General features: G+C 59.3%; 1 protein-coding gene across 2 annotated transcripts in view; it reads right to left on the reverse strand.

The window, feature by feature from the left end:
• Positions 1-299: 299 nt before the first annotated feature.
• PRICKLE1 (prickle planar cell polarity protein 1) overlaps positions 300-26,103 on the reverse strand; it is a 93,219-nt gene continuing 67,415 nt past the window's right edge. The window contains exons 2-8 of one of the 2 annotated variants that reach the window (XM_051850937.3): positions 9,211-9,396; positions 7,929-8,042; positions 6,926-7,063; positions 6,284-6,487; positions 5,610-5,796; positions 3,290-4,153; positions 300-2,450 (exon numbers count right to left, since the gene is read on the reverse strand). In XM_051850937.3, the coding sequence (XP_051706897.1) occupies positions 1,594-2,450; positions 3,290-4,153; positions 5,610-5,796; positions 6,284-6,487; positions 6,926-7,063; positions 7,929-8,042; positions 9,211-9,342 (2,496 nt within the window). In that variant the 5' untranslated portion in view covers positions 9,343-9,396 and the 3' untranslated portion in view covers positions 300-1,593. The remainder of the gene's footprint in view (positions 2,451-3,289; positions 4,154-5,609; positions 5,797-6,283; positions 6,488-6,925; positions 7,064-7,928; positions 8,043-9,210; positions 9,397-26,103) is intronic. The other variant, XM_070049669.2, reaches the window with a different exon arrangement.

The raw sequence follows: 26,103 nt of genomic DNA on the forward strand, positions 1-26,103 counted from the left end.
GAGCACAGAGCTCTCAGCACAAGCCTTGCCCTGTCCAGGTGCGGGTCCGGAAGAGGCTGCTTACCCGCTGGTGTGTCTACTGGGTTCCGGTGTTCCTCCCCAAGGCCTGGCAGCTTCTCTCAGACCCCTGTGCCTTAAGTCCTATTTCCCATCCACTAGCTGGGCTGGTGGACACGCAGGGGTCTTACGGAGGCCTGTCAGCCTGTAGCAGGACTGCACCATGCACCACGGCTGGAAGGAGATGCAGAATGGGTGTGATGTGGACACGCATACAAAGATCTGCATTCTGAAAGAGGGTCTGTTATTTATTAAATGTTTATTAAATACCTCCCTGGAGGTCCTGGGTGCCACGGGGCCCTTCAGTTAGGACGGAGCTACAGAAGCAAGAATGGCACAAATGAAGATGTCGGCTCATTCGTTCCAATCCAACATGGCCTCCCTTGAACTAGAACCTCCTGTGAACGCGAAGCACCCAGTGGCACAGCATCCTCTAATGTAAGGAAAACACGCCCAGAACTGCTGTGAAGGCCAGCACGTCCGTGTGAAGGCAGGGGTCACAGGAACGGCCCCTCCAGGTAAGGGGTCTGCGAGTCCTCAGCTGCCTGCTGAGCCCACCCCGGGGAGCACACGAAGCACACGGCTTCTGCTCGGCCTCGCCACACGTGCAGCGTGTGGGGGGCCTTGCTTTTACATCTGTACAGTTACATTGCTGGACCCATAAATAACACTCGTAAGATTAACAGGGCCATAGTTAAGAGTATTTACACAGCCCCACCATGCATACAGAGCCTGTTTAATATTGAAAAAGCAAAAAACCAAAAACAACAAAAAAACCCAAACTTTCCATCACTAGGCAATGTAAATCTGACCATCTAACTCTAAACCCTGACTGAAATACAAGCATCGTCTCCGCTTCTGGTTCCCTACAGACCTCGTACGGCAGTGTAACAAACATCTTGCAATTCAGGGATATAAAAATATCAGCTTTAAAATCTGAACTGTACACTATATACATTAGTATTTGCACCGTTAAATTAGGAATACACTTAAGTCTATGAAATTAACACCATAAATAGCAATTTTTTTCTTTTTTTTCAATCTTTAGCTAGCTGGAGCTAATACAATGCAATGCTAACCTGGCTAACGGGGGCTGGGAGGGGACAAGCTGGCCTCACACAGCAGGGCGCAGTGTCAGCCAGGTCGTCGTGACCACGGGCATGCCTCACCACAAGACGGACCGGCAGGGACCGGAGCCGACCTTAGACAACGACAAACACTATGCTTTACAGAGCGGCTGGACTTGCCCATCTTCCAGCGTCCACACGCCGGGGCCATGGCCTCAACACAGTCTCGCAGGCCTTGTGCAGGACAGGAGCCCTCGGCAGCTGTGTCATAGCGAGCTGCAGCCGCAAGGCACGGGGTGTGGCCGCAGGAGCAGGTGCACCTTGCTGCGTCCACCTGACCTGTCCACAGCCGGGCTCTCCTCTGCAGGGGTAAAGAAAGCACTCCGAACCGCTGTGGCCACCTCCCGACGGCAGGAACCAGGTGGAGGATGCAGCCAGTGCCCCACAGGCCACCTCCACGGCTCCTCGGTTAGGAAATGATACAGTTTTTGCCCTTGTGCCCTTTTTTCTTCTTGGATTTTGTGGTCCTCTGACCGAACGGCGGCGCGGACAGTGCAGACGAGGGACTGGACAGCTCGTCCGTGTAGTAGCCGTATCTCTGCGGCCGCGGCTGCGGGATCGGCTGCCCCAGGAAGTACCCTTCTTCCTCCGAATCGGAGGACGAGGACGACGACGAGCACCACGAGTCGTCGTCGTCATCCCCGTAGAGGCCCAGGAAACGGGCGCCCCGCGGCGTCTGCAACGCGTAGTCGGACGTGGCGTGGGCGTGGCGCCCATAGGGCTCGGCGCCCACCAGGTAGGCACCCATCTCCCGTGCGCTCCTGTGCTGCAGGAATTTCTCGTAGCTGTCGGGGCTGTAGAGCCGCAGCCTGTCCTTGGGAGAAGCCCTCCTGTCGGCCACGAGGTTCAGGGCGTTGTCGGAGCGGGACTTCCTGCTCCTCCTGCGGCGGTGCGGGTGGTGGGGCCGGGACCCCCTGTCTTCGAACTGGTAGACCCGTCTGCGCGTCCTCTCGCTCATGGGCGGCTGCCGGATTTCAATGGGGTCGTAGCTGCCGTGGTCGATGACGTCGTCCGAGAACTTGACCTGCTGCGGCCGGGACTGAGACTTGGATCGGCGGAGCACGGGCAGGTGCACGGGCTTCTCCTCAGGCAGGATCTTGTCGGCACACAGCTCTGAGCTCAGGCTCTTGAGGGACTCGGCGCTCCGGTGCAGCATGGAGGAGTTGAGTGTGCCCATGTTGCTCATTTTCTCACAGTCTTCTGCCTCCAGGTCCTGCAGGGAGTACAGCGCCGGTCTCGGCTTGCTCTCTCCATCCACCGAGGCTCCTGGGAGAGAAGGAACAGGGAAGCAGGAGTGCCACCAGCAACGCCCCGTGTCACCATCTGGCTGGCTGACAGCCGGCGCAGCATGCGGCACCACCGCTCTGGGGACCCAGCTGTCTGCGAGCCAACGGTTAGTCTGCGCTCCAGGCGCGGGCAGCAGCAAACGTGGCGGCTGGCCCCGGAGCCCCTGCACGGCTCGTGAGCAGCAGAGGCCGCGTCCTCTGCCCCGAGGCTGTTGAGGCCCCACTGCTTCCACCAGTCCGTCCTTGCACCCACACAGCCACCGCCACCGGCCAGGCTGCCTCGCCCCGTGTGGCAGCGGGGAGTCGCTGCAGGTGCTTGGCCTGCAGGCCCTGCCGCTTCGGGGGACAGCAGCTGGAGTTCTCCACCCTGAGGCTGACCCCTAAGGAGGTGAACTTGTGCACAGCCCAAAGGCGGCCCGTGCCAGGCAGCGATGCGCCCTCACCTCACGCGCCCTCACCTCACACGCCCTGTTCTGCGCAGGGGCCGTGCTGTTCAGCCCCTGCTACTAGCACTTGTGCCACAATGCGCCTGTGCTGAACTCTGAACACCCCACCACCCGGCACACAGTCACTCCTGTCTCGCGTCTGCCGGCTCTTTCCCAAGTCCATAGAAACCAGGGACGCATCGCCTTGTCACACCTGCACACTCACCCACACTTGCCTGTGCCGCTGTAGTGTCTGGAGGTTAAACGAAACACCATCCTGCCCTGGCTACACAGTTTTCAGTGACACAGCCCTTCTGGTGGCAAATTAGAAGTTTTTCAATGGACTTTTTAGCAGCTCCTTTTTCAAATGCCCCAAAATGCCTAGATTACGCACCTGTGATGTTGGACAAAGCCAGAGAGTCCATGGAATCGCGCACGCTTGGCTCTGGCTTCAGGTCTGACAGGCACTCCAGGGAGTCCTCATACCACTGCGTCTGATCGTGACTGTACCCCGAGGCCCCATGGTCCAGGTCCAGCTCCTGCAGCCGCCTGCTGCTGCCGGGGCCCGGGTGGCTGCCATAGGCGGAGTCCCCCAGCCCATCCTGGGACTGTGCCCAGTACATGTCGGGCTGGTACTTCTTGCTCGCGAGGCTCTGGCTGGCTGGCTTGAGCTCAGTCTTGGATTTCACCATGTTATCCGAAATCCAGGGGTCACCGGCTCGCACATCCAGCTCACTGGGCTGCTGCTGGAACAGGCTCTGGTCGCCAAACTTGAGGAGCAGCTGCGTCATGTAGTCTTCGTGCTCGGCCCATTCTTCGGGGTCCTCTGCAGTCCCGTGCTCTACTCTGCCTTTCCAGAAGTCCTCACCGGCAAAGCTCGCCCCCGGCCCGGAGACACTCAGGTCATCCAGTTTCCGAGAGAGGGTGTCGTCAGGGTTGCCTGCCAGGCCGGGGAACTTGTAGTTCAGGGCGGGGGACAGGAGGAGAGACTGCCGGCACTGGTCGGCCGAGCGGCTGCTTTTGCCCATGCGGACGCTTCGCCGGGAGTCCCTGGACCGCGCGGACTGGAAGGCAGAGTCGGAGGAGTCGGAGGCGTGCATGTCCTCGCCCAGGCTGCAGGTTTTGGAGCAGTAAATCTGCCCCTGCTTGGGCAGGAAGGGGCAGCCCAACAGCGAGGCTTTGCAGTGCGCGCAGGAGAAGCAGGCCTCTGTGGCGTGCCAGTGCTGCCCGTCGTAGGCCATCTGCGCGTGGTCCACACCTGGTCAGGGGGAGGGTGGAGCAACAGGTCAGTGCTTCACAGCGAGGAAGGAAGCGATGGGAAGGAGGGTGTGGGGAGCAACTGAGACTAGACTAAGTTACTGGAATTAAGACTTATTCTATGCATCTGCTCTCCCACAATATGGCGCTGAGAGAGACCAAACAACCTCTACACAGCTGCCTCTCGCCAACTTGACTGATAAGCTGCAGGAGCTGATCCTGCTCCTGATTGGAGGAGAGCAGCGTGCTCGGCGTGTGGGTAGCAGAGTTGGGATTGGTGGAAGAGGACTATAAAGGAGGAGAGAGACAACATGCACCAGGAACATCGGGATAACATCTGAGCAGCCCCCTGAGAGAGCCGGCCGGCGGTGTGCCGCTCCCCCGCGGAAGTGGGGAAAGTGGCAGGGGGAGCCGCCCCTCCACGGAGGTGGAAGGGTTGGCAGCCAACCCGGGAAGGACCAGCAGCAAACCCGGGAAGGGCCGAGCAGACAAAAGAACAGCGCAGGGTCCTGTGTCGTTCCTCCGCGAATGGGGGAGCGACAGAGGGAGAGATGCAGCGTCCTCTGTAGGGGCGTGGATGTCCCCGGGTACGACCCTTATTGCCTGTGGATGCTGCTCTTGTGAATTTGCCTACTCACTAAAATGGGAAACCCCAACCGATGCACTCAACATGCTGCTGGCCGTCTGCAGGCACAGAATAGTGGGCATTTCTGTCACCTGCTATGCACTTCCCTGCTGTGGTCGGACACTGGCGTGTCTGCCTTTGGTCTCAGCCATGCACAGTGTTGTGTTGTTGTGGGTAAAAGGCTCCCCAGGGGCTGGCATCGTAGCAGTGGGTACAGCTGCTGCCTGCAATGCCAGCATCCCGTGGGTTGCCGATTTCTGTCCTGGCTGCTCTACTTCCAATCCAGCTCTCTGCTATGGCCTGGGAAAAGCAGCACAAGATGGCCCAAGTGCTGGGGCCCCTGCATCTGCATGGGAGACCTGGAGGAAGCTCCTGGCTTCAGCCTGGCCCTGCTATGGCCATTGTGGCCATATGGGGAATGAACCAGTGGATGGAAGACCTGTCTGTGTGTCACTCTTTCAAGTAAGTAAATCGCGGGAGAAGAGGCTCCCCTGTGTAGTGCTGTCTGGTTCCTAAGCCCAAGGCTGTGTGTGGTGCAGTGTGCCTCACAGAGAAAACACAGCCCAAGCAATGGTGCCCCTGGCCGTGAGGTGTCCGCACACCTTCCACACGGTGGCTTTCAGCTGGAACACACGTGACGCGGGCCTATCGTGGGTGACAGTGTTGAGGCTCACGGGAACCGCAGCCCTGCACCTGCCCCAGGAGCAGCAGTGTGACGGGAGGTAACTACGTGAACGGGGAAACCAGCGCAGAGCGCTCTGTCCAAACTCCTCCACAGAGAAGCTCTGCAGCCCCGTGCCTGGGGGGCACCCCGGCGGCGGCGGGCACTCACCAATGTGCTCCCCACAGGTCTCGCAGTACTCGGCGTACAGAGACTCGAAGCAGCCGCAGCAGAAGGGGCGGCCGTCCTTCATGATGTACCTCTGCCCGCCCAGCGCCGCCTCGCACTCCAGGCAGCAGAAGTGCTTCATGTGCCAGTGGCGGCCCTCGGCCTCCGTGCACTCGTCGGCAAAGATGATCTGGAGGGGGAGAGAAGCAGGCTCAGCTGTTTCCCAGGCCCCTGGCACGCGCTGGCTCTTACAGAAACGGGTGGGTGTTCGGCACAGTGGCTAAGGCACTGTTGGCAAGGCCTGCATCCTGTACTGAAGACCCTGGGCCCCAGTCCTGGCTCCAGCGTCCTGCTAACACACAGTGACGGCTCAAGGAGTTGGGCCCCTGCTACCTACATGGGTGACCCAGATTGAGACCCAGGCTCCTGGCTGCAGCCTAACCCAGCCCTGTCGGTTGCAGGCTTTTGGGAAATACACGAGTGGGTACAAGGTCAAACTGTTTGTCACGGCCCCTCCAACGGAGCAGAGAGACACCTCTGCCCTCTTAGCGGCCTGCTCCTCCACGGCCACAGTGCGGAGGGCTCTCCCCACGATAGCCAGGAGGTGCTGGTGTTAGCTTTAGATGCGAACAGTGGAGTGCTGGTTTCCTGTGAGCCTATCTTTCCAGCGTGTTTACCTCGTCACATGCTGAGCACCGCGGTTTCAGCAGTTCCGCGTGGTGCCGGCCGCAGTGAATCTTTCCATCCTGATAAAAATAGATGAGGTCGACCAGCAGCTCGTTACACGTGAAGCAGACAAAGCAGGACGGGTGCCAGCACACTCCAGGGCCGGCGCGGGAGGCAAACACGGCCACCTCGCCCCCGCTGATCTTCAGCCCGCACTGCAAGAGAAAGGAGTGAATGTGCACGGGCCCCTTTCAGGGACCGGGACTCCCAGCCTCCCACCTCCCAGCAGCTCCCGAACCCGTCACGAGAGCTGCTCTTGGATCTCTCCTTCCTACAAGGGGCCGAACCCCCGCCTGTGCCCTGCTGCTCACACCCACAGCGGCGTGCCCAGGCCAGCCTCCCGCCGCACACGCCTCCCACCCTGAGAAAGGCCCGCAAAGAACCGAGCATCTTCGTTGGGTTTTTGTCTCGGCACCTCCCTCCACGGCAGGGCCCCGCGGGGGCAGGGTTGCATCTGTCAGACACAGCAGCGGAGCCCGCTGTCAACGCGTGTCGCTCTTCAATAAAAAGCAAGGTGTTCTCTCTGGGGGGAGGCTTTTGGGGTCTGCAGATCCTCCAACAACCCATCCGTGTCACCTCCCGCCCAGGGCTACCTGCTCACACACGGCGTGCATCACTGCGCGCGACAGGAGTTTGATCGTCCCTCTTCCCAGGGCTTCTTTCTTCCGCTGAGCGCTGAACACTTGCAGTTCTTTCTTCTCCTCTTCACTGAGAGACTGGCAGTACCGCACCTGCGAGAAACGAAGACGGAACGTCTGACTTGCAGGGCAGAGCTCCCGGTGGCAAGCTGCGGGCTCTGCCAGCCGCCTCCCCGGCCCCTGCTGCCAGCCTCCCCGGAGAAGGGGACAGGGAATTCAGTTTGGGCAGAGAGAGCTCTGGCATCCACTTGTTCACTCCCCAGGGGCCTGTAACGGTGGGACCTGGGCCAGGTTGAAGCCTGGAGCTATGAATTCCACCCAAGTCTCCCACGTGGGTGGCAGCAGCCCATGCACTTGGGCCAACACCTGCTGCCTCCCAGGATGCGTCAGCAGGGAGCTGGAATGGAAGCAGAGTAGCAGGGACTTGAACCCGTGCCGCGATACGGGAGGCCGTGCCGCGATACAGGAGGCAGGTGTTCCGTGTGGACTCACCGTGTCACCAGGCCCATCCCCGAAACGCTGTATTTAAGCCTTACCAGCAGAGACACTGAGCAAAGCTAAAATAACAACCTTTCTAGAACAACTCTTCACCTTGAGAGCTGCCACTTCCTGTGCGTTCTACTGGCCCTGGACTCACAGCCGGCCCGAGCTGGCACTGGCCACAGGTGCGGGTGCACGGGGGGTCGTCATGCACTCACAGCTCCTGTCGGCCCTGGGCGGCTGCTGACACCATCAGACCCAGCCTGGCTGCCTTCCGGGTACTGACACCTGCCTCGCTGCCCCTTAAGGGAGTGAAATCTGTCTTGGGACCAAAACATAACAAGAGAAGGGCAGCAGAGGGCGCTTGCTAAGACGTCGGGGTTCCGGGAGGAGTCGCAGGCCCCACCGTGGGTTTCTGCTCTTTTCCAAGCCATCAGGGGACCTTTACAGAGTCCCGGGCACCTCTCGGGTCACTCACCTCGTTGTCATGCGGGGGCAGCTGGTACAACAGCTGCTTGATGCGATGTTTCTCCCCGGGACTGTTGACATAAGGAACCTTATCCTCCGGCAAGCAGGCGAAATACAGCTGCACCTGCGCAGGGTGGGGCGTGCGTGAGTGGGGGTGCGTGCTCCGGCCTCAGTCTCCCCAGTCCTCCCCTGCAGCTCTGAGAGCAGCAGAGCTGACTGCAGACTGCGCTCAGAGGCCGGCAGCAGCTGCTGTGCCGCTCTTCGGCGACCGTCAGGGGCTGCTGTCAGGCTCACTGGCGTCCCTGCTCTTCGTCTGTACCCCTACCAGGGTCAGCCAGGGAAGCAGCGTCCTGGGCGAGATGGCACATGGCCACATGGGCTGGGTGACACTGTCCGAAATCCGTCCCCCCCCCCCCTTTAATTTGCTCTGTGAATTTTACACGTTACAAAGACAAAACCTGCTTTGTTAAGCTTTGCAGACCCTCCCTTATCGGGTCCTCTCAAGCATCAGCTTTCTTTGCTTCCAGGGCGCAGGAGCGAGTCTCCCTGAGGAAACTGGAGAGGCGCTGTCCTGAGCTTGCTGGGAGAGGAGAGGCGGAGCGCCCCTTGGCAGCTCAGCCGAGGAGGAGCCCTGCATGAGGAGGGGGCCTGGCCCGACGGGTCTCCGGAGGGCAGCTCCACAGCTTTTTAAGAACATGCGGTGACCACAGGCTATGGGGCCCAGCCCCCGTGAACAAGGACACCCAGAGGAGCCCCCATCAGAGAAAACGGACCTGGGACTCAGGTGCACCTGCCGCCCGCGGTCGCCCTCTGCCCAGCAGACAGCGTCCTCTGCGCCCAGCGATTGCTGTGAGGACACCAGGAGAACTGGACAGGCACGCAGACCGTCCTCATCTGCCTTGGTGACGGCGCAGAGCACCAGGTGCGCCTTCACTCGCCAGTCCCCAGTGTGCGGTGACCTCTCCTGCAGTCAGAGCGCTGCACCCTCCCCAGTGATGCCCAAGGTGGACTCAGCTCTGCCCCCTCCCCAAGTGCACTGCCTGGACCCGGGTAGGAACTTCCCCCTTTCCACTTCCTGCTGTTTCACTGTCACTGGCATTTTCAAAAAGGCAGATTCCTCTCACCCGCAAGAGGGGCTCATCAGAAAACCACGTGCCACACATCATAGCCAGAGGAGCATAGCATGGCTGTGGGGTTAGGGACCGAAAACCACCACCGGGAAACTCAGAGGGACCCCAGAAAGCAAACGTTCCCAGCCGCCCGCAGAGGCGTGCAGGCAGCCCGGCTCCTACCTGCTCGGGCCGCAGGCCAGGGGGCACCCAGGCGTACTCCTCCAGCGCGCAGCCGGAGTCGTCGTCCGAGGCGGAGCTCCGCTGGCACCCAAAGGCGAGCGTGCCCATTTTGGGCTCCATCTCCAAAGGCATGATGATGGCGTCACACGAGGGCTTGCTCAGTCGCAGGACATCCGCCGGCAGCTGCTGTGGACAGCGGGAGGGAAACTCCATTAACACCCTGCTGTGTCACTCTCTCCTCGGAGCACCCAGCTGTGAGAGCCAGGCCTGGGCATAAAGCTGCCCCCTGTGAAGCCAGCATCCCATGTGGGTCCTGGTTCGTGTCCCAGATGCTCCACTTCTGATCCAGCTCCCTGCCAATGCAGCTGGGAAAGCAGTGGAAGACGACCCACATACTTGGACCCCTGCCACCCATGTGGGAGACCTGGAAGAAGCTCCTAGCTTCAGCCTGGTCTGAACTAGCCCTGGCCAAGTACAGCCAATGCGGAGTGACCCAGCAGATGGAAGACATCTCTGTCTCTCCCTCTAACTTTGACTTTCAAATAAATAAATCTTTTTTTTTGAAAAGACAAGAAAGCTAGGTTTGCACAATTTGCAAATAGCCCCCTGCCAGCTTGGGATTTCAGGAAATGCCCCCAAAGCCCCTCGGTCTCCAGTGGCCTCTAACAGAGCCCGTGAGTGCTGGAGGGTCGTCAGGGACCTTCTCTGGAAAGGCGCTGGCTGGCTCTCTAACGGCTGCCCGTGAATGAAGCCCCCCAGCACCCAGGAGCTACACACAACAGGTACAGCACTGGCTGTCGCCTGGGCCCTTACTGTGTGCCGTGAACGTGGCTCGGGAGAGCGCACTCGCACCCCGCATCCCCTGAGCAGCTTCCCAGCTCAGGTGCTGCCTGCTGATGCTGCGCCCTGGGCCAGACGGCTCAGGGCCAGGCTGCGTGCTGTGCTGTGTGATGCTGCACACGGATGAGGACGCACATCCAATCCCACGAGGAGCTCCTTCCACAGACGGGATCTGAATTCACTCCAGATTTAGAAGAGTGGGCGCCGTGGCAGGCCCTTGAAGCTGCCACTTGGGGTGCCCAAACCCGAGTCCCGGCCACTGTGCGTTTCCCATCTAGCACCCTGCTAGTGCACCTGGGAGGCAGCAGATGATGGCCCAAGAACTCCCTGCCACCTGCATGGGAGACCCGAGACCTGAAGTTGGCCTGGCCCAGCTTTGGCTGTTGTGGGCATTTGGGGAGTGAACCCGCAGATGCAAGATCTGCACAAGCAAATCCAGCGTGCTGACCGGTAACACTGACTTGCACTGCTATGTGAGAAATGCTACCGCTGGCTACAGGGCAGAGCCAGGTGCAAATCCGGCCCCATGAGCAGTGCAGGGCTACGAAGGCGTCACCTTGCCTGCCCTCCAGCCATGACTCTGCCATCAGACCCTGAAAGACTGTCCCTCAGCCAGGGCACGGAGGAAAGCAACTGTCAGCACCAGGTGGACCTCATTTTTTGTGCCTGTCCCTTTACCCAAAAATGATGCAAAGAAAGGCAGTGACAGAATGAGTAAACCTGAATCACTCGCCAGAACACGGGCTCAGGGAAGGTACCTGACTCCAGGGCCACCCGCCGAGGAGCCCATCCACAAGGCAGGTCAGGCTTCCAGGAACTTCCCTGTCTTCATAAATGTTCTCACTCGCTTAACCAGGCAGTGCAAACCTGAACTCTCTCAGGCTGAGACTAAGTCATTTGCTAGCAACTGTCTGAATGGAACTAAGTGCTTCCAGTAGTAAGAAATGTAGCCTATTAAAACCTGATTTTATTTTTAATTTTTTTAAAATTTATTTACTTTCTTGAAAGAGTTATAGAGAAAGAGGGAGCCAAGAGCTTCATCCAGGTCCCCCGCATGAGTGCAGGGGCCCAAGGACTTGGGCCATCTTCTGCTGCTTTCCCTGGCACATGAGCAGGGAGCTGCACTGGAAGTGGAGCAGCCCAGACACGAACTGCTGCCCGCACGGGATGCCAGCATCACAGGCAGTGGCTTTACCTGCTCTGCCACAAGTCCAGCTCCTGAAATCCACTTTTAAAGCTCACAGCTTTTCTTAATCTAAGTACATCAAAAAGGTGACAGTTCTGGGGTTAGTGTTTTGGCAATGCGGGTAAAGCTGCCACCTGCAATGCTGGCATCGCATATGGGCACAGGTTCAAGTCTCAGCTGCTCCATTTTCAATCTAGCAGAAGAAGATGGCCCAAATGCTTGACTCCTGCCACACAAGTGGAAGCCCAGGAAGAAGCTCCTGGCTCCTGGCTTCGGCTTGGGCCAGCCCCAGCCATTCTGACCACCTGAGAAGTGAACCAGAGGATGGAAGATCTCTCTCTCTCTGTAACTGACTTTCTAAAAAAACCAATGATGAGAGTTGAGACATCTCACGTCCTCTGCGGCAGGGGCAGCCCAGCGCACGGCGGCCGCCACCTGGATAACACACCTGACCTTGCTTCTCCTTGAGTGGAAAGCAGAGGTGCCCTCACTGCTGAACCTGCTGCGCGAGGGTGTGACCTTGCCCACAGGTCGCCATCTCTGCAGGTGCCCTCCACACGCGTCTGGACTTAAGGGGATTTCAACACAAAGGCCCGTTCCTCTCCCTCCCTGAGAAAACGACGTGTACATGAAGTCAGCAAACGTTGTGCACCTCCTGTTTCCCTTCTGTTTTGGAAAAAAACAACTCCCTGTGCCAGAGGCAGAGAACTGAAGGTGGAGAATGGAATCAGAGAGCCCCCCAGAAGGTGCACCTGCAAAGCACCAGATCCTAGATGGGAAGGCAGGTCCACGGGGACAGAAGCACCGCACCGCACCGCAGGCTCGCAGAGAACGTAAACCTGAGGACCACAGGGCCTTGAGGAGCACCACGCAAGGCGAGCACACCACCCTGCGATCCACGCTTTTCCCGCCTTGCCCAGGGGCCGCACAGCTTCTCCAGGTGCGCCTGGTTAGCCGTCAGCGCCACCGCGTCTACAGATCACTCGGCTGCGCCGGCCATGTCTCAGGGCCAGGGCTAAGACGCGCTCGTCCCAGCCTTCCAAGAAAGGAAGCCAAGCTGCCTGTGGTTTGTGGCCGCCGTGACGACACAGGAGAAGGCGCTGGGCAAAGGAGCGTCTTCCTGGTGAGCAAGGCTTCCGCTCTGACATCCTCCCTCCCCCTGCGGCTCCCGGGGACTCGGGCGTTCAGTCAGCTGCCGAGCTACCCGGGTAGGCAGCGCGTCCCCTACCAGGTGGGGAAACAGCTCCGCAGCAGTCTGCCGGGGCCTCGGGCCAGGCTCGTGACCCAAGAAACCCACACTGCCCCTGGGGCTTGGAACTTGTCTGCCCAACTGCTCCTCTTGGGTGGTCGCTGTGGACACAAGGGCCACAGCTGGATGGTGGGAGCCCACCTGACCCACGGAGGCGCCTGAAGGGGACTGCAGGGCCACTGTAAAGGCCTGTGCCTTCTCAGAGGCCTCCTGAGCTGCTGGTTCGCTCATGGAGAAAGACCTCCTAATCCGAAAACGACAGCCAATAAAACCACACTTTGCGCATTCTCTTACTGGATCTCCATTACATGACACGTGAGGTCGCTGTAAGGACCCTGTACTCGGGCCAGCGTTGCGGCATGGTGGGCTAAGCCGCCGCCTCCAACACTGCCATCCATAATTAGCACTGCTTGGCGTGCCGGCTGCTGCACTTCCACTCCAGCTCCCTGCTAATGGGAAAGCAACAGAAGATGGCACAAGTGCTTGGGTCCCTGCCAACCACATGGGGGACCGGGATGGAGTTCCAGCCTCCTGGCTTTGACTTGGCGCAGCCCCAGCCATTACGGCCATTTGAGGAGTGAACCGTGGATGGAAGACCTCTCTGTTGCCTCTCCCTCTGTAACTCTGCCTGTTAAACAAAAAAGACTGCTTATTTAACGCCCACATGCTCAAGGTAAACAGACCTCAGACCTGGTTGTCCTGTGGTTATCCTAAGGCAGCCGCCTGTCAGGGTGACCACTCTAACACTCTGAGGAACGTCCCACGAGTGACAGTCCGCATGCTCTGGCCCTGCCACAGGTTCCGACATGGAGCAGCCGGAGCCCCCACTCTCCCACTGTTTAATTCAGAACGTAAACCACTCTCTTGGTAGGGCGATGGGTCTGTCCGGGTTCCCAAAGGAGTCTGACCATTAAGGAGAAGTGTAGGCAAAGCCAGCCCACCGGGAAAGCCCAGAGAACAGAGACTGGTGCTGAAGTCGAGCAGGCAGTCCACAAGCCAAGCCTGAGGGTCACGCAGGATGTGGACCAGGAAGACGACAAAGGGCCTGACTGCAGTGGGCCCTTCTTCTGCAGACACAGGGCTATCCTGGGGCACAGCAGACGGCCCCACACACAGAGCCAGGCTTCCGGCTCCCTCCCCCGTCCAGGCAGCCAAGGCCCAGAGGCCAAGAGTCAGCTCCAGACACTCCTGAATGGGATCCAGGGCTCAGCCTGATGCCCTCGCACCTTAGACAAGTCGCGAGCATCGTGGGACCTGCTCCTTTAAAAATGACAGCTAGTCTCCTCCCAGAGAGGGTTACAGCTGCAGGAACAGGAAGGGTCAAAGCTGCGAGCGCACGGCTGCTTGCCTGGGCCTGAGGGGCAGCAGGGTGGCCACCACAGCGGGGCGAATGCCCACAACTCTGTGGCATCTCCTTTGAGTCCCAGAGGGCTTGACGCCCTGCAGGGCACATTCTTTGGCCAAAATATTGACTGTTCACAGCTGCCATGGAGACAGCTTCTAGCCACTTGGCAGTGAGACCCTCTGCTCCCCAAACTGCCCGTGTGCACACACACACGCACACACACGCATACCCATGCACTCACACCTCCGTGAATGGGTCAGTGTGCAGGGCGTGGTCGGGCTTTCTGGTGTGTGGCACACCTGCTGCCATAAGCACCTTGGGGGTACCCGGCCCCGCCCTCCCAACACAGTGCCCAGATGAGCACTCCTCCTGCAGGCGACCTCCTGGGTCCCTCCACGGCTGTCACTCACTCCTCATGCTGAACGGCGTCCCTGAAAGCCTTGGGGGACATCAAAGAGACAACTCACATTTAGCTCGTGCAAAGCCAGAATTTAAAATATAGATACCACCGTGCTAAGAGAATTCCCAAATCCCATTATGCATTTCCTGGCTGTCTCGGGCGGCTGGTGGCCGTGGGCTGACGGCAGTTTGACTAGAGTGCAGTGTGGAGGGCGCTGGCCCCAGGAGTTGCTGTCTTGCACCCTGCTGGGCGCCGCCCTGCCCCCCCCCCCCCCCGATCCTCAGCTGGAGGAGAGGGTGGCTTAGGGCACCTCAGCGTGGCGCTGGCTCAAACTCCCTGAGGACAGCAAATGTGCGGGGCTCACTGCCCTACTTCCGTGATGTTGTGACTCCTGGACATCTGTCTCTTGTTAAGCAGCCCCTCCCTTCTGCCTCCAGCCCTCCTCTAACTCGAAGCTTCCAACATGCTGCAACCGGGCAGCTGCTCTTTGCAACAGTGCGCCTGAAGGGACTCAGGGCAGCTCTGCCCGGATGGGTCGGGGCTCAGGCCCTCCCGCAGGCCCAGCAGTGCCTGGAGACCCCCGGCAGCACACAGCATGCCCAGGAGACCCATGGAGACCCATGGAGACCCCCGGCAGCACACAGCATGCCCAGGAGACCCATGGAGACCCCCGGCAGCACACAGCATGCCCAGGAGACCCATGGAGACCCTTGGAGGCCCCCAGCAGCACCCAGCATGCCCAGGAGACCCATGGAGACCCCTGGCAGCACACAGCATGCCCAGGAGACCCTTGGAGGCCCCCAGCAGCACACAGCATGCCCAGGAGACCCATGGAGACCCCCGGCAGCACACAGCATGCCCAGGAGACCCATGGAGACCCTTGGAGGCCCCCAGCAGCACCCAGCATGCCCAGGAGACCCATGGAGACCCCCGGCAGCACATAGCATGCCCAGGAGACCCATGGAGACCCCTGGCAGCACACAGCATGCCCAGGAGACCCATGGAGACCCCCGGCAGCACACAGCATGCCCAGGAGACCCATGGAGACCCCCGGCAGCACACAGCATGCCCAGGAGACCCTTGGAGGCCCCCAGCAGCACACAGCATGCCCAGGAGACCCTTGGAGACCCCTGGCAGCACACAGCATGCCCAGGTGCTGTGCTATCTTGGACACTGGGGGAGAGAGTTTACTTCCTACCGGGCCGTGTTTTGCATCCAGAACAGCTAAGGATCAGCATGTGTGTGAGCCTTTACTGTTCTTCCCCAGGGAGTCAGCTCAGGGCAGGAGGGTCCATGGGCAAAGCAGGACCCACAGAGCCTCCCAGAGCAGCAGCTGTGGGCGGCAAGGGCCCGAGCTGACTTCCACAGGCTGTGACGCCAAAGGCAGGCAGGGAGGGAGCCCGGGGCCTCGGGGAAGGTGAGAATGGTAGTGCGGGCAGGAGCCAGTGCGGAGGCCCCAGACACGGAAGCCGGGGGGGGCAGACACAGCCCCCACCGCAGCAGGCCACTTGGAAGGCCAGGGGGCACTCAGGCAGGTGCATGGTGAGATTAGAATACAGCTCAGTCGCCATAGGGCTGTCCTTTCATCATTTTCTCAGACCAAGTCACCAAACCAAAGTCCTGCACACACCAAACAGGGAGGCCAGTGCCTGCTGCCTGTGAAACCACGCCCCTGAAAACCAACACCTCCCCAAAAGAGCTTCCCCGCACTCCCGGTCCCAGGACCCACAGCAGACAGCCGCTTGGAGCCAGCCCAGGGGCCACAACTTCTCCCTAACGGGAGCCCTGCAGGCGGACCACAGGCTGCCGTTCCCCAACCACAGGCGCAGGCGACTTGCAGCCACAGCAGCCCTGTCCCGCCCCTTCCTAGAGCGCACAGCGCGCAACCCGGACTGAGAACCCGGGGCGCAGACACGCGGGGCCCGTGTGCTCCAGAGCACCGTCGCTGTCAGCGGAGCCCCCGGAACGGGGCTGCTGGGCCCCACGCAGGCCCAGAGGCCGCAGGCCCTCTCCCTCGGTGAAGCTCCGAGCCCTGTCGCCCCGCGTTCCGGGAGGCAGCGCGGGCCTCTCCCCAGGCCTGGCCAGGGCCCCCGCCCCACCACAAAGGCAAATGCGGGGCCGGCCCCCGGGCGCCAAGGACGCATTCCAGCCACTGACCACCTCGGCTCTGCAGCGAAAGGCGACAGGGTCCTCGGCCCTGGGACAGGAGGGGACGTTCGTCTGGCCGCGAGGGGGCGCCCTGGGTCAACCCTCGCCTCCCAACCAGGGACTGCGACCCCAGAACGGCCGCCTCCGGTTCCCTTACCGGCCTCCGGGTGCGCGCCCGGGCGCAGCGGCGCTCCAGGACGAGGCTGGGGGCCCCGCGGGCTACCCTCGCCCACCCCTTGCGGAGAGAACTCGGGGCGTAGCAGGGCGGGACAGGACGGCTGCGGGTGCAGGGGCCCTGAGGACGCGCCCTTCCCAGCCGTGACCCTGCCCCGGCTCTCCCCCCCCCCCAACCCCAGCCCCCGCTGCGCACCTGGCTCGCCGAGGCCCTGCCCCAGCTCCCCACAGGTGCACGCGCGCGCCCCGCAATCCTCTGGCTCACAGGCAATGAACACCGGGAGCCTAGGGAAGCCCCTCGCTTTCAGCGCGGTCCCTAAGGCTCCCTCTGCGGCCCCTACGCCAGCCTCACGCCGTGGCCTGCAGGCACCCGGAGTTAAGAGCAGCGGGGCCTCCGGTGTTCACAGACAGCCCTGGAGAGGCCAAAGGGGACCTCCAGGCCCCGCACCTCTGCCCGGCAAGTCCGCCCGCCTGCACCTTGCAGGTCCCCTATGACCCGCTCAGAGAAAGTGCCAGCACAGAAAGGCCCAGTGGCAGGGTATCCGACGTGTTTGTTTGTCTAAACCCGTCCTGCGCAGGCAGGGGCCCCAGCAGGGACCTGCAGCGTGGATGCTTCCCGCGGAAACCAAGCGGGCAGATTCCCTTCTCTCCCGCAGCAAACGCAGCTGAGAGGCTGCCTCTTTACAAAATTAATATTTTTTAAAAATTCTTAAAGTGGCAGAGACAAAAATAAAAGTCGTGGCTCTGTGGGTAGACTGGCTTGGAGATAACGTGGTTTTGAAGAGGTTCTCCAAATGTTCTCGCACAGAACTGCCCTGGCTTTAGGTGAGGCAAAGCTGTGGAGCTGTGGCGTGAGCCAGGAGCACCTGCCCCAGAGCCCCCGGGCAGACTTCAACAGAATCCAGGGGCCAATGGGCCATGGGCCACGACGGGCTTAAGTCATCAGCTCCTACCACGAGGAGGGAGCAGCCAGCGTGGTCCGGGAGGCTCCCAGGCGGCAGCCCTGGCAGCACTTACCGGGATGGACGGGGGCCTGCTCCAGGGCTGGGCCCCGTGGCCGCACGGGCTCCATTCTCGCCGTGAGTGTTTTTGGTGTTGAAGCTTCCTACCACTTTCAATCTGAATGAAACCGACTATTGTCAGGGGTGAACTTATGCAGAAGAGGGGGCAGGCCCCCGACCAGCAAGCCTTTGTGTCCCCCGGGGGAATTTGCAGCTCTCACTTGCTGTTCGCAGGGGAGGGAGGAGGCGCCGAAATTCACAGGGGCGATTTCCTGGGCTCCACCCCGCTCTCCTCTCCGCTGCGGTGTGGCAGCCACAGACAGGACTTCTCACCCCGGCCCTCTACCTGCAACGCGGCCTCGCGGGCCATTTTCTGAACGCTCATGCCGTGTGCCAATTATGTAAAAAGCTCCGGACCGGGTTCAACATTTTTGCACCAGAATAAATTTTTAATCCCAGTTCCCATCAACTTTCTGCAGGGCGCCCTCCTGTGTCTCTGTCGCACACAGCTGGCTCCTCCCCTAGAAGCTGGGGACGTTTGTTCTCTGCAGGGCAGCCGCACTCCCAGGGAGCTGACAAGTTCAAGGGACCAGAGTGGAAGGCATGACGCATTCGCCAGCCTCCATCCCAGGCCCACAGCTGCACCAGTAACTCCATCTCTACCCTAAAGTCAGGCTGGCCCAGGGCATCCTAAGAGGAAATCAGAAATACGCCACAGAGGCAGTCTTTGCATGTGGCCTGGTGAGAGAGATGAAGCACACACAATGAAGCGACCTCACTGCGTGCAAATCCTTGCTTCTGCCCTGGGCTGTGGACAGTGACCTTGAGGCCCCCCTACACCATGCCTCGGCTTTTAATTCTAAGGTGAGGGTTGCTCTCGGGCAGTGACACGGAGGGACGGCCAGCTCTCAAGCCTGCACTTAAACCACGAGACGCCTCTGACTTTCTAAACAGCAAAGACACCACTGAGCCCACCAGATGCCCTCTCACTGGCCTGTTTGAGGGGCACGCCCATGGGCGACACCAAGCAGGAGGACAGGTGCTCTTCCACATGGCAAGCCCAGGTCCACTGCATCACCATTCTGACTTGGTAGACAGAGTCAGACGGGGGTGGGGGGGTCACAAAACCCTGAGCACCTGTGGAATCCACCGCTGGTCCTGCCGTGCACAGGAACCCCTGTATTATTCTTCATGTCCATGCCCACGCGTGTCACCACCGCAAGTCTCCCCTTCTTGCCCATTTTCAACGTGTCAGTAGCGGCAGTGCAGCGGGGGGTGGTGGGGTGGGGTGGTGGTGGTGCTGCTGCTTCTGCCCATTTGCAAGTACCAGGTACTAGGAGCTGAGTCTGCACCCCCCCCACCCCAGGCAGACATGAGCTGGGCCCACACTGCACAGCCCCAGGGACTTTATAACAGGCTGCCTGCACCAGGCTCCAATTACTTCCTTGGCCTTTGATTACACTGCGGCGCTGTGATGAGGGGGCACAGGCTCTTTACCGTTTTCTGTATCCAGTGCCCATTCAGACTGAAGGCTGCAGGCCCCCACCCCCCCCCCCCCGCACTTCCTATCCCCACCCCCCACCTCCTCTGCGTGAGCTGAACCTGCCAATCGTCACCTCTCCCACCCCTCTGCACTTCTCTGAGCTGCCAGGGGCTTGCCCTGCCAATCCTGAAAATGCTTGCAGTCCCTTAGGCTGATGTTTAGAACTTCTAAGGAAGGAACACAACCTGACTTTTGACTCAAATAGCAATTTCAATGTGAGTGGATCATCAGAAGTTCATGGAAAAATGGAATTAACTTGAGAGACAAAGAAAGAGAGCTCCCATATGCCAGTAATGGCCACGGCTGGGCCAGGGCTGGGGCCAGGAACCGAAGGCAGGTCTCCCACCTGAGTGGCCAGGACCCAACTACTGGAGGCCTCACCTGCTGCCCCGTGATCCGCCATGGCAGGAGCTCACGTCAGGAGCAGGGACTCACACCGGGGCCCCTAGTCGGGACGTGGGCATCCCAACTACGCGAGCAAAGGCCTGCCCTTCAACTTAGCTCTTCACGGTCCCCCAGGAATGTTCTGAAAGCTGCTTGTGCAAACAGAGGCACGTGACACCGTTCCGCTGAAGACGCTGCTGCTGCTGTCTGCTAAGCCCCTCACAGAACTCCGCCAGCCCCACTGTCCCAGCATTCCCAGCCACCTCCACCTGGAAGGAGACACTCCCAAATCTCCCTCACTTCTGTCACTTCCCGAGTCTTGAAAAACTGGCTTCTGGTTATGACACTGTTGCCAGAAAGCTGTTTGCGGCTGTGCTGTTCAGTCTGTGGCCCAAGACAGGTGGAGAACACAACTCAGGTGCGTGTGTCGTCAGGTGCGTGTGTGGTCAGGGCTGGGAGCGCTCACAGGTCAGGTGGGTGCGCGGTCAGGGCCTGAAGTGCTAGTGAGTGACGCACAGCGGCCGGCCTGGCCATGTGAGCAAACGTCTGCTATCCTTCCTGGGAGCTCAGTGAGCTTGTGCTGGGCTTGAGTAGGTCCCTTAGGTTCTCACCTCCTCCAGGTCTGTGGCTTCATGCCAGCATTCTTAACCTTGACTATGGAAAACCTCAGACGGCTACAAACTAAGAATAAACCTTCTAATACAGTTTGAGAGCCCTATATCATGGAAAGATATCCAAGATACATTAAGAGGCAAAACCCAAGACACCACACAGTCTCACTGTCATAAAGGATCATTTATAAGCTGCATGAGCATGTGCAAGGCTAAAATATTCAGAGAATGTAAAGGCCACACCCTTCATAGTGTCTGGCGGAGGCAGATTATAAGAAAAGAACATTTTAAAATGATGTTTATAATAAACGCATTTTCCTATCATCTGTAAACCCTTCCTCTTAATGAGTATCCAATAATGTCTATCGACAGCTAAGAAACAGTAAGGAAACAACGCGATATTAAGGCAAGGAAGGAAAGCTTGAAAGCACAAAGTCACATTGCCCGTTGAAGTTCTAGCTGGGATGGGGAGAACCCCTGGCCCTGGCCCCCGCCCCCAGTCACAATGGGTGAAATCTGCCAGTTTATGGTCCCTGGGGAGGGGCTGTCATAGCCTCATTTCCACGGGGCTCGCCGCTGCCTCTTGCTCTCTGTGGGCTGACGGCTCACAGGGCCTGCGTCTGAGCCACGAGGAGCCTGCCGAAGGGCAGCCCTCCCCTTGCTGGGGGTCCGCAGTTCTCCAGTCTTGTTTCTTCCACGGGGAAAGCAGATAAAGAGATACAAGATGACTGGCAACACGTGGGACTGCTGCACTTACCTGCACAGCAAGGCATGACACCTGGTAGGTGTACCGCACTCGAGGCGTGGCTAAAATTCTTTTTTTTTTTTAAAGATTTTATTTATTTGAAAGGCAGCCACGGGGCGGGGTGGGGTGGGGGCAGGGTATCTTCCATCTGCTGGTTCACTCTCCAAGGCAGAAATGGTCAGGGCTGGGTCAGGCCAAAGCCAGGAGCCAGGAGCTTCTTCCAGGTCTCCCACGTGGGTGCAGGGGCCCAAGCATTTGGGTCATCTTCTGCTGCTTTCCCAGGTATGTTAGCAGGGAGCTGCATCAGAAGTGGAGCAGCTGGGACTCGAACCGGCTTCCACATGGGATGCCGGCACTGCAGGTGGCAGCTTATCCTGCTATGCCACAGTGCCAGTACGGAAACGAGGAGGTAAGCGGAAGTACTGCTAAATCCATTCACATCCAAGGGTGACAATGGAGGAAGTGTGAACTTGCTGAGACAGAACAGCTGCTCAGGGTAATGGCTCGATGGGGCTGGCTGGGGAGGAGGCCTGGGCCACGAGGAGCCGATTCAAGTTTGAGGCCAGAGGACTGGATGTGGGAGGCAGGGCTGGAGGCTGGGCCAGGCTGTAAGGGCTGTGGCAGCCAGCTCAGCGCGGGTGCCACCCAGCATCCACAGAAAAGAGGGCGACAGTGGTACTCAGGCCGCAGTGAGACGGAGCAGAGAACAGCCTGAGAGATGCCCCGAAGTGCAGGGAGGACAGCCAGCCCATGTCTGAGGATGGACCCAGTGTCTGAGGATGGACCCAGCCCGCGGCTGCCCACTGTGGACGGTGGGAGAGAGAGGGGCGGGGCGGGGCAGGTGGAGGCCCGGCATCTGCAATGAGGCAGCACCCCCACGGCTGCCGTGAAGACAACCCCAGCTCCGCCCTGGCCCTGCAGGTGCTGCCCGCAGCCCTTGTGAGGCAGGCCCCGGGAGCCTGAAGAGGCTGCACATGTGAGCTCCGACTTGACTTTCCCACGGATCCTCCCCTCAGCCTACCACGTCAGGCGCTGGCTCTGCCTCTAAGATAAAAATTAAAGATAGGAAGTCCGCGCTGGCAACTCGGTGGGCGGGCAAAGCTGCTTCCTGCACTGCCAGTACCGCGTATGCATGCTGACTCGTGTCCCAAGTGCTTGGGCCCTGCACCCTCATGGGAGACCCAGAAGCAGCTCCCGTCTCCTGGCTTCTCTCTCTCTCTCTCTCTCTCTCTCTCTCTCTCTCTCTAGCTCTGATGTTCAAAAAGGAAAAAAAATATGGTATGATGGTATCCTGAGATCACTGTTCAAAAATGAACAAAGAAGGAAATGAAACACGGTAAGCACACGATGCGGTGGTAAAGGGCTCAGGGGCTGGCACTGTGGCGCGGCGGGTTAAGCCACTGCTGAGGAGGCCCATGTCCCATATCGGGGTGCCAGTGTGAGCCCGGTAGCTCTGTTTCTGATCCAGATTGCTGCTAATATGCCTGGCTAGCAGTGGGAGATGGCTGAGGTGCCTGGGTTCCTGCCACCCACGTGGGAGACATGGATGGAATTCCGGGCTCCTGGCAGTGGCCTGGTCCAGCCCTGGCTACTGTGGCATTTGGGGAGTGAGCCAGCAGACAGAAGGTCTCTGTATCTCTCTCCCTGTCACCCTATCAAATAAATCAATCTTAAACAAGGAAAGAGAGTCCCAAGGTCATCCCTATGACAGCAGTCCCAAGGTCATCCCTGTGACAGCAACGTGAGAGGTCTTCAGACCTCCTGAGAACACATACGACGAGGAAACTGCTTATTCTGCACCACAATCAGCCTGCTTTTTAACTCTATTTTTCTATCAACTTTCTGAGGTATCCTTGTACAATCTGTGCAGAAGAACTGCCCATAGCTCCCACGGCCAAGGTCAACACAGCACTGCAGAGCCCACAGCCATCTCCAGCTAGAGCCCAGACACTGCTCCACCTCTGGTGTGAAAATCCTTCAGGGCTCTTCACCAGCCCAGCCAGGAGGACGGGCCAGAGGCCTCTCGCCAGGAAGAGAGGTCAGCCAGGCTTCCTTATCTTATCTGCCATCCCAAGGCCTTTCTGTGGGCATTTCAAGGCTGCGATTTTCCTTGAGGTTTACAAGCTTTAATTAGATTGGGTGCTGGCCAGGGCTTGGAATGCAAATGGCTCTCCTGCTCTGGAATCACACAGTTGTAAACAAGGGGCTGGCAGTATTCGCACCAAGCTGCGGAATGCAGCCTTCTCCTTTATGTCGGGGTGTTGGGGGGCGTGGATCTCATCAACAGGGAGTCTGCCTGAGCCTCTGGGGCAAGGGGGCTCCCCCACTCTGAGTGGTGGACAACTGTGATGTTCAACTCAGACCACAGAGCCTGACCGAGGACTCCGCATATCAGTTCCCACCCACTGATTCTGATGCCTTTTTACTAAGGAGAAAAAAAAAAAAAAGAAAAAGAAAAACCAGTGAGTCTGGGTGAGCACTTGGCGCAGCTGTTCAGACACTGCTTTGGGACAGCTCCCTGCTAATGCGTGCGGGGAGGCAGCGGGATGATGGCTCAGGTGCCTGGTTCCAGATTCCTGGCTTCAACCTGGCCCAGCCCTGGCTACTGCGGGTATTTAGGGAGTGAACAGGAAATGGAAGCTCTGTCTCTTCTCTCTGCCCAACTCACGTCCCTCCACAAGACTGGGCTCCTTTCATCGTCTCTGGAGACATTCTCTCAGCTGGGTGGTGATGTGATTCCCTGTGGGACAGCCAGACACTCACCCCACTCAGCACCTGCACCGGCCTCCTGGTGCCTCCGCTCCACCCCGGGTTCCCACAGGGCTCCCATTCTCCCTCTGCCAGCCCCTCCCCAAACAGCCACGCTCAGGGGAACTGAGCAAAGTTGAATGGCTGGGTGCAGAGTGACCCCGCCCCACCACCAACACCTCCTGAGCTGTGAGCTCTGCCCTCAGGAATCACCTCCTGTCTGTGCAGAGGACAGGACCCCTGAGGGCAGTGTCTGTCCCCTCTGCTACTTCCCAGAGCTGAGCAGGGTCAACACCTGATGGAGCAGACAGGGTGACCACAGAAACAGAGGCAGCGTGCAGACGCTGGCCCTACAGGGGCGGTCGCTCGTGGCCTGAGTCCAAGACCCCAGAGCTGCCTGTTATATGTTCCCATACACAGAACTGCCCCTCTCCAAACTCTCCTTTACTCTGCCTCAATCCCAAACCCTAAGGCACAACCAGGACCCCCCTGGCCTGCTCTCCTTCAACCAAGGGATCGTTTTTAAGACACAAAAAACAGATGAAAAGTGACAGGAGATCTGTACCCCTGGCCTCACCGCTGACATCGGGCAGCAGGCAAGCACAAGGAGGCTCGGTGACGCAGAGAGGAGGAGGGTCTGGGGCCGGGCATCTGGCATCGCCAGGGAAGCCTGCATCCCACAGTGCAGTGCCCGGCTTCAAGTCCCAGCTCCACTGCCGATTCCCCCTCCCTGCCACAGCACGGCCTGGGAGGCCACAGGTGACAGGTGACAGGTGACGGCTCCCTGCCACCCCCGTGGCAGACTCACTGACCTCCTGGCTTCTGCCTGGCCCAGCCTCCGCCGTTGTGAGCATCTGGGGAGTGCACCTATGGTAGGAGACGCATTGCTATCTCTGTCTTTCAAATACATTTTTTAAATTTGGAAAGAGAAGGACTTGTGGATTTTGAAAGGAAAAGCTGCACTTTGTCCCAGAACGTGGTGACACGCTGGGGTCCTGATGAGGATGCAGACGCCGGGGTCAACGTCAGGGGTGCGCTTTGAAGAGGCAGCGTTCCCTCCCAGCGCAGGTGAGGGGCTGGCCTGCCGCCTTCCTGTCCACGAAAGGAAAAATCTGCACACACAGAGCCTCACATCCTTCCGACAGCACACTCACATGAGCCTCATTTTCCCCACTCGGCGACGGGCAAAGGGACGCTGTGCAAAGCCCCAAGTCTTACACGGGGGCCTGGAGGCAGACCCGAGTCCGACACCAGAGCTACACGCCACGCCACGTTCTGCAAGCGGGGCTTCTTGCAAGCAGCAACGTCAGCACTTGGTCTGCCCCAACTGGCTGGGAAGAATGACTCGAGAATGTTCTAGCACCACGTCATTTCAGCTTGACATGAAGCCATGACCGCCAATTTCCCTCAGGGGTGCTCGGGCACAACACGCTGGCTTTGCTGGCTTCGAGGACCACAGAGTGGGGGCAGCTCGTGCTAAGCTCTCACTCACATGGGCTGTGGCTCTGGGACGCCTGCAGCAGCCCAGCCAACCATGCTGAACCGGGCAGCCTAGGAGAATGGTCTTGGTCCTGTTTTAGGTCTGTGTGCCACATTCCTCTAGGCTCACCTCACTGCCACCCCGAAGGACGGCCACCCTGGGGTTAACTTAAGTCCTTCAGTTGCAACAAGGGGGGGAAACAGGCAACAGAATCCCAGCCTGGCCGGCAGCATTTGTGTGCAGTTCCATCAAGAAGACTTCCAAGAAAAACGTACGACGAAAACCCTCAAATAACAGATTGTCAGTGCTCACCCCACAGGGGCTTGCAAAGCCGCTCTGCTTCCTCCTGAGCACAGGCTGTGGCCCCGGTCTGCAGGGAGCCAGCCCACACGCCCACCAGCAATGTCCAGGAACCCGCGCGATGCTTCCTTCTGCTTTTTGGAAAGGGATGTTAGGGGGGTGGAGCAATTTAGAGAGGCCTGCGGCCATCGGCCAGGAAACAGTTTTCAAGATCTGAAGGCTCACCTGTGCTTTGAACGAATCCAAGGGCAGGTCAAACAGAAGAGGAGGACATGTCCCTGGCCAGGCTGCCCCGGGACCTCCAACGCGACTTTCCCTCATGTGCAACCCACTTCCAAGAACAGCTTTCACGAACCGTAGCACTGAAAACAAATGCAGTCGGCGAATTCACACGCACTACAGAAAAGCGCCTGCCATTGCTTCTCATGCCTCGCCGGGGAGAAGCGCTCTGGGGGAGGAAACAGCACGGCCACACACCCCGACGCTCGGGATCCTGGGCCATCCAGGTGTGACGATGCTGGTGCTATCAAATAGCAGGATTAATGTATAGTGCAACGATTGAGGGAAAAACTCAGGATGACCACCTCTGCGGTATCTGGGCTATGGATTTTCTGTGCACGGGGAAGAAAACATTCGCTGTCACCATCAACAGTGCAATCAGGAGAAAGTGGGCCGGGACCTCAGCCAGCTCCTCCTGACACCTGCCAACAGGTGCACCTCACTGGGGAGATTCCCGCCG

The sequence above is a fragment of the Oryctolagus cuniculus genome, chromosome 9 (genome assembly GCF_051225735.1).
Source record: "Oryctolagus cuniculus isolate XC-2025 breed Fujian yellow rabbit chromosome 9, ASM5122573v1, whole genome shotgun sequence".
NCBI lineage: Eukaryota > Metazoa > Chordata > Mammalia > Lagomorpha > Leporidae > Oryctolagus > Oryctolagus cuniculus.